This window comes from Castor canadensis, chromosome 16, assembly GCF_047511655.1.
Source record: "Castor canadensis chromosome 16, mCasCan1.hap1v2, whole genome shotgun sequence".
In the NCBI taxonomy this organism is placed as follows: Eukaryota; Metazoa; Chordata; class Mammalia; order Rodentia; family Castoridae; genus Castor; species Castor canadensis.
In genome coordinates, this window is record NC_133401.1 from 61,767,308 (window position 1) to 61,779,444 (window position 12,137).

Consider the following 12,137-nt stretch of genomic DNA (forward strand, 5'->3'; position numbering starts at 1 on the left):
ATATCACGAAGTACAAACATAGGAAAACTATACAGATAAAAATTTTATGAACACATTTAAAAACTGTTCTTATACATGTTTCACTAACTTTTATTTAGTAAAATATTTTATTTATAGATTTTTGGTTCGAGTATCATATTTGGAAATCTATAATGAAGAAGTTCGTGACCTTTTGGGCAAGGACCAGACACAGAGGTTAGAGGTAAGGATAACTGAAATGGGCATCCTTCCCAAAGCAATAGAATGCTTGTTAAACTAATACCCTTTTTATACAAAAGGTACTTTTAATATTTTAAATAACCTAAAACACGTCATTTTTTGGATAGTGCCAAATTTTTAGCTTTTTTTTTTTTTCCCCTATAGTACTGGGGTTTGAACTTAGAGCTTCTGCTTGCAAAGCGGGAGCTTTATGACTTGAGCCATGCCTCCAGCCCTTTTTGCTCTGGTTATTTTGGAGATAAGGTCTTTTTGCCTAGGTCCACCTGGACTATGATCTTTCTGTTTTATGCTTCCCACTGTAGCTGGGATGATAGGCACACATTACCACACCCAGCTATTGGTTGAGAGGGGGTCTTGAAAACTCTTCCCTGGCTGGCCTCAAATCATGATCTGATCTCAACCTCTCAAGTAGCTAGGATTACAGACAAGAGCCAACAGTGCTTGACAAATTTTTAGTAAAGATTAGCCTTTTAAACATTAATATTGGAATTGCTAATAGTATGTACTTTATAGGATTATTGCCAATATTAACAAATTAAAATGAAGTGTTTAAATCAGTGCCTAATAAATAATAAACTTGTCAATACATGAGTTTTTGTAGCAGTATATTAGAGCATTAGGAATCATTTGTATTTGTTGAATAATGAAGGCTTATTCTGTAAAATACAGTACACAGCAAATGTAGAAACAATTTTTTGTTGCTAGTTGTCATCTTTAGTTTTGGGGAAAATCACTTAGAAGGAACATTTCTGTTTTTTATTTTTTTGTAGTAGTAATTATAGATTAGATTTATTTTCAGGAGCATTTATGTCAATGGTTCTCAACCCTGTTAGACCCAATGTCTCTCCCCTTATGTTTTTTGTGGTACTGGGGCTTGAACATGGGGCTTCACACTTACTAGGCAGGTGCTTTACCACTTGAGTCATGCCTCCAGCATTTTTTGCTCTGGTTAGTTTTGAGATTGGGTTTCACTTTTTGTCTACGCTGGCCTGGACTACAATTTTCCTGTTTATTCTCTCCATAGCTGGAATGACAGGCATATACACCACACACTCAGCTATTGGTTGAGATGGGGTCTTGCTAACATTTTGACTGGGTTGGCCTTGAACTGCAGTCTTCCTGATCTCAGCCTCCCAAGTAACTAGGGTTACGGCCTTAGCCACTGGCCCCTGGTTGCTCCCCCTTTTAATTAACATATATTAATTGTACAAAGTAATGGGTTTCATCGGGACATTTTCACACATGCATATAATGTATTTTGATCGCATTTACTCCCCTCTTGTCATTTCTTATGTCTCTTCCCTTCCCTCTTATCCTCTTTCACATCTCTAAAAGTCCCCTTTTACATTCATAACTTTTTTTTTCTAAGTTTTTTTTTCTAAGTTTCACATGTAAGAGAAAACTGTGCTATTTTGCTTAACATGTTGATCTTCATTTCCATCCATTTTCCTACAAATGACATAATTTCATTTTTCTTTATGTCTGATGTTCCCTTTTCATAATGTATTTTGTAAGGTCCTTTGATTATCCTGAAATGAAATTCATAGATAAAATTTACCTGCACATGTAATTTTTAAAGAGTTGGTGTACTTTCCTACTGTAATATAAAGGAGAGTAACAGTAATTTAAAAATGAAATGCAATATATAAATGCTTAAATGGGACCACACTTATGAGCACGTAGAATTGCCATGACTACAGTAACTACAAATGCAGGGTGATATAGGTATGTTGTATTATGGTCTGAACACCCTGACTAGTGTTATTGGCACTGCCTCCATGGTAACTAGCTCTTGGTAGAATTCTGGCCAAAATTAAGTGAGATTCTGTCCTCAGTTTTCCCACATTCTTCTACTATTGTTATTACTATTACCATGGAAAAACACTCTGTCTTTATGTGAGAAACAAAGTTATGTATAGATAGACACAGATAATTGCATCCAGATCTCTCACTCGGGTAATTATGAATAATTTTTTTTACCCATGTGAATATCTGGTAGAACACTCAAAATTGTTAGAACAATTCTTCTTTCAGTAAGACCCTCCCACTCTTTTCAGGGTGTTTAATATTCCTGGTCCCTGCCTAAAACACAAATTGTGTTTCAAGAGAATCAGAAATTCCCCCTACAGATTTCTGAAACATTCTGGGGCAGGGGCAGTAACTGTCCCCCCATCATTGAGATACAATGTTTTGGTGTTATGAGCTGTATTTTTTATGCAGATTAAATGCTTTGCATATGCTAGGCATGTCTCTACCACTGAGCTTTATCCCCAACCTGTGATAAAATATCTTTCATAGCATTACCACAGTTTAACTTTCACAAATTTGAAATCATATTTTATTTCCTTATCTTTCATATCTACTAAATTACCTAGTCCTATTGAATTTTGAATTAATACCATATTGTGATTAGAAAAGTCCTCAGACTTCATAAAAACAGATGTCAATTTGAAGGATGTGTTTTCAGTTGACAGTAAGATGAACACAGGAAGTGAGAGTAGGTACTTAAAAACTTTCATAGCAGTCTTGTGCTGGTGGCTCATGCTAGCTACTTGGGAGGCTGAGATTGGGGGGAGGATCACAGTTTGAGGTCAGCCTGGGCAAATAGTTCTCGAAACCTCATATCCAAAATAACCAGAGGAAAATGGACTGGAGGTGTGGATCAAGTGCACAAGGCTCTGTGTTCAAAGCCCAGTCCCACCCAAAACAAAAGAAAATCTTTCATAGCAATTTGATATTAGCATGCTATCCAAGTGCATGATTTTTGTATTTTATAAAATTTCAGTTTGCCAGATCAGAAACATACACATTGTCCTCTGCTACAGATTTTTTTAAAAGAAGCATTGATATAAACTAATAATTTTCAAGCCTTTGAAAAGCTTAAAACACTTCTATCAAACCAAACCTTATGTAAAAGCTCAATGTGTAAAATACATGAGGCTATCTTTAGAACTTCTCTGACCCTGAAGACCCCCAAACCCCTACAGTGGCCAACTTAGTACTGCTGTGGACCTTTTCTCTAGTACTTTTCAGAGCACAGGTTGAAACCTACTGATTTATAAGGCCAACACATTGCATTTACTACTGTAAAATTGGTACTTAATTTATAGCCCATGACAGATAATGGATAGTTTTTGCCAATTTATAAATCTTATAAATTGTAAAAGAGACACAAAACCTCTAACTAGATAAAAAATCAAAACCTGGAATTTGGAGTGTCTACCTTTGAAACTTTTGTCCCTGGAATTGTTTTTCAAATTTTTGTTGCCCTCTTTGTCTGCAAGGTATTACTACCTGTGGAATGATTTCCCCCTCTGGCAGCCACAGGCTTCTGCCTCAGTTTCACTTTGTTCTCTTGGCTTATGGAAGTGAACATAGCACCCCTCCCCTCCCCAAAGTGAAATTTCTTTATATCAGTATCTGTATTTTAGGTAATTCTGTCCTAAATACATCCTTCAAATTTGGCAAAAGCTGTCATAATGTAACTCATAGAAAGAAGATATTTTTACATGAGTACCATAGCTCTGATAATTTTTTTCAGCTGCTTGACATTCTCTGTTGGCTCCAAATTGCTAGCAAAAGGACTGGTAACTATTCTCAGTCCTGCCTGTCTACCTCTATAACCAAACATCTTGCTTGTCTTCTCTAGTTACCGTGCCTAGGTTTTTTTCCCCATTTCAGGATCCTTGTACATGTTCTCCTCTTCCTTCCCCAAACCAGACTATCTCCTATTTCTTCTTCAAGTTTTAGCACACATCATCTTGGGGAAATTTATCCTGCCCCCTTCACTAGCTTAGTGTCTCTGTAATATATTCCTGCACGTCCTATTTTTTTTTAATTCATCACAATGAAGATAAAATGATTTTGTAATAATTTCATTCATATGTTCTCCCTATAGGATATTACCTCCTCTATCTTATAGAGTAGATGCTCACTAAATAATTGAATTATTGATATAAATGGAAAGTCTTATGTGGGTGTGTGGTTTTTCTTTTCTTTTTTTTTTTTTAGGTTAAAGAAAGGCCTGATGTGGGAGTTTATATCAAAGATTTATCAGCTTATGTGGTGAATAATGCTGATGATATGGATAGAATTATGACTCTAGGCCACAAAAACCGTAAGTGTTGTGCATATTGTGATTAAACATCTTTATGTTGAGTAGGCTGGGAGAAAAACAAAACTAGTATGTATTTTTGTCCCATTCTCTTTGATTACTATGTAGGGAGCATATGTGAATGAAAGATAGCACAGATTGCTTTCCATGCTGATTTTGTTTCTTTTTAATAGTGGCATTCTTTGAAACTCTCATATTGCTCTCTCTTGTTAATTATAATAGTATTGATAATATATATTAAACACTTAGTCAGTGGGAAGTGCTTGTGCTAAGTGCTTTATAAGGATGAACTCTTTTAATCCTACCATAGTCTATGAACATATTAAAGCACTACTTCATGAATGAGGAAACTGACTTAGTTTAAGTAACCCATCTGAGGAAATGTAATTGCTAAGGGGCCGAAGGAGAACATTTGAACCTAGGCCATTAATCCACATCAGCAAGGTTCTATCCTGCCTCCCTGCCTGCTTTTTGTCGACAAGAAAAGCAAAGCAAAATTAAATTGAAAGTTTCAGTCTTTTTGGTAATTGGTTGAAGTTTTTAATCTAAAAAGAACAAGAAACCTCATTAAGATTTAATTTGTAGATGCTTCAGGACTAGTACTAATAGCAATTAGAGGTTAAAGGTAAAAGATGGAAACATAGGAAATGAAAAAAAAAGCCACACTTTTTCGTGGGGAGGAGGAGTACTGGGGTTTGAACTCAGGGACTTGTGCTTGTTAGGCAAGAGCTCTACCACTTGAGTCACACCCCTATCCCTTCTGCTTTAACCTGCCTTCCTTCCTTTTCCCTCCTTCTCTCCCTCCCTCCTTTCTCTCTCTCTTTCCTTCTCTTTCTCTTTTGTTACTATTGTCTTTCATTACTGTCTTTCTTTTTTTACTGTCTTTCTCTTTGTTCTTACTGTCTTTCTTTCTGTATTTCTTTTCTTCTTTCTGTTTTTCAGTCTTCCTTTCTTCCTTCCTTTATTACCATCTTTTTCTTTGTTTCTTTCTGTCTTTGCCTCCCTCCCTCCCTCCCTCCCTCCCTTCCTTCCTTCCTGTGTTTCTTTCTGTTGCTTTCTTTCTTTACATCATTTTTTATTCTTTGTTTCTTTTTGCCGTCTTTCAGTCTTTATTTTCTTTCTTTCATTCTGTCTCTTTCATTCCTTCTTTCTGTCTTTCTGCCTTATTTCTGTCTCTCTTTTTTGTCTTTCTGTCTCTCTCCCTTTCTGTGTTTCTCTTTTTCTCTTTCTTTTTAAAATTTTTTTATCATATTTGTTATTGTACTGGGGGTACATTGTGACATTTACAAAAGTTCTTATGATATATCATAGTTGAATTCACCCCCACCATCATTCTCTTTTATTCCCCCCTCCCCCATTCCTGGAATAGTTTCAGTAGGTCTCATTTTTCCGTTTTCATACATGAGTACATTTTTTTTTATGTCTAGTTCTTTCTTTTTGTCTTTCTGTCTGTCTGTTTTTCTTTCAGTTCTTGTATCTCTTTCTGTCTTTCTTTTTTTTGTTTGCAGCACTGCAGTTTGAACTCATGGCCTCATGCTTGCTAGGCAGGTGCTTCTACTGCTTGAGCCACTCTGCCAGCCCTCTGTCTTTCTTTCTTACATCATTCTTTCTATTTGTCTTCTTTTCTGTCTTTTAGTCTGTCCTTTGTTTTCTGTTCTTAGGTCTTTCTGTCTTTCTGTCTACCTTTTTGACCTTCTTTGCTTCTTTCTTTCCCATTTTTTAGAATATATTCATTGTACAGGGGGAATTCATTGTGACCATTCCAAATAACCTTACATTGTACAATGGTCAGATCCCTTCCTCCCTACAAAACCCTAAAACCCTCCCTGCTGCATCTAATCTTTTTTCCTTCCTTCCTTCCTGTATTTCTTTCTTTCAGTCTTTCTCTTTCTTTCTGCCTCTCATTATTTCTTTTTGTCTTTCTTCCTTCCTATCTTTCTTTCTGCCTCTCTGTGTTTCTTACTTTTTCTTTCTGTCATCTTTGTCTTTCTGTCTTCTTTTTCTTTCTGTTTTCATCTTTCCTTCCTTCCATCCATCTTCTTTCTTTCCTACTGTCTCTTTTTCCTTTCTGTCTTTTGTTTTTCTGTCTGTATTTCCTTTTGTCTGTCTTTATCTTTGTATCTTTCTCCCTTCCTTCCTTTCTTTCTTTCATCTTTCCTTCTTTATGTCTGTCTTTCTTCCTTTCTGTCTTTATGTCTTTCTGTGTTCCATTCTATCTTTCTGTCTTCCTGTCTTTTTCTTTCTTTAAGTCCATATTTGTTTTTGTCTTTTGAGCTATCTCTTTTTCGTCTTACTGTCTTTCTGTCTCTACCTTTCTTTCTTTTCTTTCTTCCTATCTTCCTGTCTTTCTCATTCATCTTTCTTTATTTCTACCTTTCCTTTTTCTTTCTCAGTCTTTTTGTTTTTCTTTCTCTTTTTCTTTTTTATGTTTTTTCTTCTTGCTGTCTTTCAGTTTGTCTTTCTGTCTATTGGCCTTTATGTCTTGCCATCTGTCTTTCTTTATTCGGTTTTTCTTTCTGCTTGTCTGACTTTCCTTCTTTCTATCTTTGTTTATCTTTCTTTTTTGTTTCTTTCTGTGTTTCATTCTTTTTGTCTTTCTTCTTTCTTCCTGTTGTTCTTTATGTCTATCTTCCTGTTGTTCTTTATGTCTTTCTGTCTATCTTCCGCTTCCTTCCCTCCTTCCCCCTCCCTCCTCTCTTCTTCCCTCCCTCCCCTTCCTTATTCCCTCCCTTCCTTCCTTCCTTCTTTTTCTTTCTTGGCAGTACTGGGATCTGAACTCAGGACCTCATTCTTGCTAGGCAGGTGCTCTACCATCAAAGCCATGTCCCCAGCCATTTTTGTCTTAGTTATTTTCCAGATAGGGTCTTGTGTTTTTGCCCAGGCCGATTTGGACCCGAATCCTCCTATTATACTTCCCCCATAGCTGGGATGACAGAGGTAGGGTCTTATGAATCTTTTGCCTGATCTGGTCTCAAACCATGATCTTCCTGATCCCTGCCTCCCAAGTAGCTGGGATACAAGCATGAGCCGCTGTGCCCTAGGGTCTCACATTTTTTCCTTGGGCTGGCCTTGGTCTGTGATCCTCCTACCTACATCTCCCATTTACCTGGGATTACAAGTGTATACCACCATGCCTGGCCAAAAAAGAAAACTTCAAAAAGCTTTTATGACTTGCCTATAGATCTAGCACACTGAAGGAAATTGAACAAAAATTTTAAAAAATTCAATTCCATTATTTTCTGTTTTTTTGTGGGACTGGGGTTTGAACTCTCAGGGCTTTGCATTTGTAAAGCAGGCTCTCTATTTTTTGAACTACACTTCCAGCCCAATTCCATTCTTATAAACAGTGTAATGCTGAGAAAAAGACCAACTCTTAATAGAAAAATGGAAGAGCTATGCATAGCCATACCATATGAAAGGATGCTCAATTTCAAAAGTAATCAGGGAAATGCAAATTAAAATAGCAGTGAGAAATATTTTCCCATCAAATTGGATGAAGGATATCTATGTTGCTTTTTTCTTTGAAGAAATGGGCATTGGAGTTGGAGTGGATATTGGTACAGCGTTTTTGAAGAGCAATGCTAACTGTACCTGTTGACATTTAGAAAATACATGCCTTTGATCCAGTGATCCATGTTTCAAAGTCTAGATATATATTTGAGGGAAATATTTTTAGGTATAAACAATAAATAACTATCAACATATCACTGGTTTATATAGTTATGGCACAAAAATAACCGCACACAGGGGATAATTTTAAGTGGGAAAAGTCAGAGACAAAATAAGATTCAACACTCTGTGGAAACCTGTATGTGTATCACTACTTACTGGATGATTTGAAGTGGTATCAAATTTAATAGCTCTTTATGCTTTTTGAAAAAAATTCATAATTTCATTTAAAAGAAAATAGCCACAGAATGGAGAAATATTTTGCTAGCTACTCATCCGATAAGGGACTAATATCTAAAATCTACAGGGAACTCAAAAAACTCAGCCCCCAAAGAATCAATACCAAATGAAGAAATGGGCACATGAATTAAACAGGGAATTCTCAAAGGAAGAGGTACAAATGGCCAGTAAATACATGAAGAAGTGTTCAACTTTCCTGGTTATAAAAGAAATGCAAATCAAAACAGTACTTAGATTTCATCTCACCCCAGTTAGAATGGCCAGAATCAAGAATAATAACAACAACAAATGCTGGCGAGGATGTGGCGAAACAGGAACCCATATACACTGCTGGTAGGATGCAAATTAGTGCAACCACTATGGAAAACTGTATGGAGATTCCTTAAAAAACTAGAGATAGAACTGCCATGTGATCCAGTGATACTGCTCCTGGGCATCTACCCAAAAGAACATAAGTCAGGATACAGTAGAGACACCTGCGCACCAATGTTCATCACAGCACTGTTCCCAATAGCCAAGCTCTGGAAACAACCCAGATGCCCTACAACTGATAAATGGATCAAGAAATTACAGTATATATACACAATGGAGTATTACTTAGTCACGAGGAGTAATGATATAGGGTTTGAAGGTAAATGTACACAACTGAAGGATATCATGTTAAGTGAAGTTAAGACAGGATCAGGAACACAAAAGCCACATATTTTCTCTCATAGTGGAAAATAGATTCAAAGATAAATACATACACAAAAACAAGCATGATCACATATAAACTCAAAAGTAAAACATTTGCAACAGTGGAACTACTATATGGAACTTGGGGTAAGAAGGAAAGGAAAAAAGAATGATAGAGCATCAGTGATATGGCATAACATAAGATATGAAGGTAGAGGATAGAAGGATGTGTATTGGAAGCTGTTGAAAAATGGGGGACATGAGGTAAAGGGGTAAGGGAGAGTAGTCGAAGGGATTAAATTAAACAGCCCAAAGTAGAGCATACCCACAGTGGGTATACATTGAGACACCCCTTTGAATGTCAACTTAAATATTAATAATGAAAGCCAGGACTGTAAAATAGGCGCAGTGTGTGCAGTGGGTGAGGGGCAGGTTACTAGTGGGAGGGGAGAGAGTGAAGGAAGGAGATTAGGTGACAGTATATGGTTGATGGACTTCATATACCTTTATGAAACAGAACTAAGAAACCTCTTGCAATTGCTTTGGGTAGGGTGGAGGGGGGCAAAGGGGAGAGACAATGGGGGAAATGTAAATAATGAACAATATGAATCTGATCAGAATTGTCACTTTGGATTCACCCCATGTAGTGAATATATCCTAACAAAAAATTTATAATAAAAAACATGAACTTTTATATGATAATAAACAGAATTGCCCAAGTTATGTTCTCTCACAGGATAATAGAGTAATTGAAATAGATTCTCCAGGCAGCTGTCTAACCAGCCCAATCTCCTGTGTACTTTTGTGTAAAACTCATAAAATATTGAATTTGGATGAATCCTTATGCAAAGACTGGGAATAATATTTCTGTTAGAAGAATATATTGTCTCAGAAACAACCATGTTGGAATAGGATGGTCTACGAAATTGTGAAGAGAATCAGAGTCATTCAGTGAAAGAAAACAAATCTATATTAGATAAGATCAGAGACTTTTTCTTCTGACAGTTCTGTTTTAGGTCATTATGTGCTTTCTCTCATTTAATCCCTACTTTGGTGCTGCAAAGTGGTAGTTTTGCTGCAGGGGAAATAAAACAAAGGCTAGTTGAGATTTTAGATAACTTTCCTAAGATTATAGCTAGTGAGTAGCAGAACTGAAATTCCAATCTTGGTCTCTGTCTTCAAGGATGTGCTGTTCATATAATGCTATCTTGGTTTTTTGGATTCTAGAAAATTCTACCAATTGTAGTCCTTTGAGGCATTTTCAGTAAAATTAGTTCAGCTTCACTAAGTAGTCAAAAAGTGATTATTAACATGATGCAAGGTAACCACTGATGACCCCCAAGTTTAAGAAAATTTTTTTGTGACTTCCCCTTTAGGGGATTTTTGGATTATGTCTCATTGGATTTAGAGTGAGCTACAGGTGAAATAAAAATATAATAAATCTGGGAGGCATTCTAGAAAAGGGCCTGGATTGGACCTTCATAACTCCTTAGTTTCTATTTCCTGAACATCCTAACTGATCCCTTTCCTACAACAGGTTCTTTGGGTCTGCATTTCTAGATTACTTAAATAATCTCCTCTAATATGAATGGTAAATGTCTTGTCATTCTTCTGGTCTTAGTGATATGTCATGTCTTTCTCCTTATCACCATATCCAGAGTTGCTTGCTATTGTGTATTGCTTGTTTTCTAGCATGTATTGTAGTTGAAAAGAATTGCATTTATTTATGTGTCTACTTACCAAATGAATCTTCTTATTGCCATCAGAAAAGGAATCATATAGTTTATCTTACTCAGTACTCTGTTCCCAAAGTTTATGACACTATCATGTCTTAAAAACTGATTATTTTCGTACATGAATATCATAAACAAGCAAAAAAGTCATTGAAATTCAACCTTTTCATTACAAATTTCAGATAAAGACCTCTTTGGGGGATGATGGTTTTTCTTACAAGGTGATAATGAATGCAAATAATGTACATTGTATTCAGGAGCATGTTATTAATTCTTATGTGTTATACAAATGTTGACCAAAACTAAATGAAATTTATCTTAGCTATGAAAAAAACAGAAGATAGAAAACTATAATATGAAATCAGAAATCTCTGTTTTCTTTCACTACTTTTTTTATTTTCACTTACTCTGTTTTCTTTTCCCAATAATTCATTATGAAAATTTTCAAACATGTAGCCAAACTCAACACATTTATAGTGAACTCTTAAATCTTATGAGTCTACTATAAAGTTTTACTCTCCTTGCTTTCTTAAATAATTACTTGTCCTTTCTTCTGTCTTTTCATGTATTTCAAAGGTAGCTGGGCGCCGGTGGCTTACACTGTAATCTTAGTTACTCTGACAGAGATCAGGAGGATCACGGTTCAAAGCCAGCCCAGGCAAATAGTTTGCAAGACCCTATGTCAAAAAAACCCATCACAAAAATAGGGGTGGTGGAGTGGCTGGAGGTGTAGGCCCTGAGTTCAAACCCCAGTACCTCAAAAAAAAAAAAAAGTAAATTGCATGGTAAGAGCACTTGCCTAGCAAGTGTGAGGCTCTGAGTTCAAACTCCAGTACCACCAAAAAAAAAAAAAAGTAAATTGCAAATTGACATATTTTCTCTAACTTTTACAGCATGAATATTTTTAACTGCAATTTCATATTTGTTTACGTATTTCTTTTGAGGTAAAGTTTCTTGGTTTTTAAATTTGTATTGACATGTACATGTTTATAGTGTACCGTGTGACATTTCAATACTTGCATATAGTTTATAATGACAAAATCGGGGTGTAATTTGGTATAACTATTATCTCACATATATCATTTATTTGCCATTTCACTAATTTTTCATTTAAGCTTTATTAGTGCAAGTTACGTGACTTCTAATATAGTCACATGCTAATAAGAATACTGTTTTAATGTCTTAACTTCTAAAATTAAAGCTTGCCTAGAGGAGTTCTTATTGAATATATAGGAGGAAGATTATTTTGGCGTTGGGTAAAATAAATGTGTTTAAAACACTTGTAAGAAAAACCAAACACATATCTATTATGAAAAATAAAGGTGATATTCTTCTTTGCTTACATAATATATTAGTGCAAAATACTTATATAGAAATTTTTTTGAGCCAGGATCTTCCTGTGCAGCCCAGGCTGGCTTCAAGCTCATGATGCTTGTGCCTCAGCCTTTGAAGGTTGAGATTATAGGGGTGCATCACCACACTGACTG

The 12,137-nt window shown here is 35.8% G+C and overlaps 1 protein-coding gene across 4 annotated transcripts in view; it reads left to right on the forward strand.

Moving 5' to 3' along the window:
• Kif3a (kinesin family member 3A) overlaps positions 1-12,137 on the forward strand; it is a 51,930-nt gene that overhangs the window by 15,437 nt on the left and 24,356 nt on the right. For all 4 annotated transcript variants that reach the window (XM_074057215.1, XM_074057212.1, XM_074057213.1 and 1 more), the window contains exons 4-5: positions 118-202; positions 4,231-4,336. In XM_074057215.1, the coding sequence (XP_073913316.1) occupies positions 118-202; positions 4,231-4,336 (191 nt within the window). The remainder of the gene's footprint in view (positions 1-117; positions 203-4,230; positions 4,337-12,137) is intronic.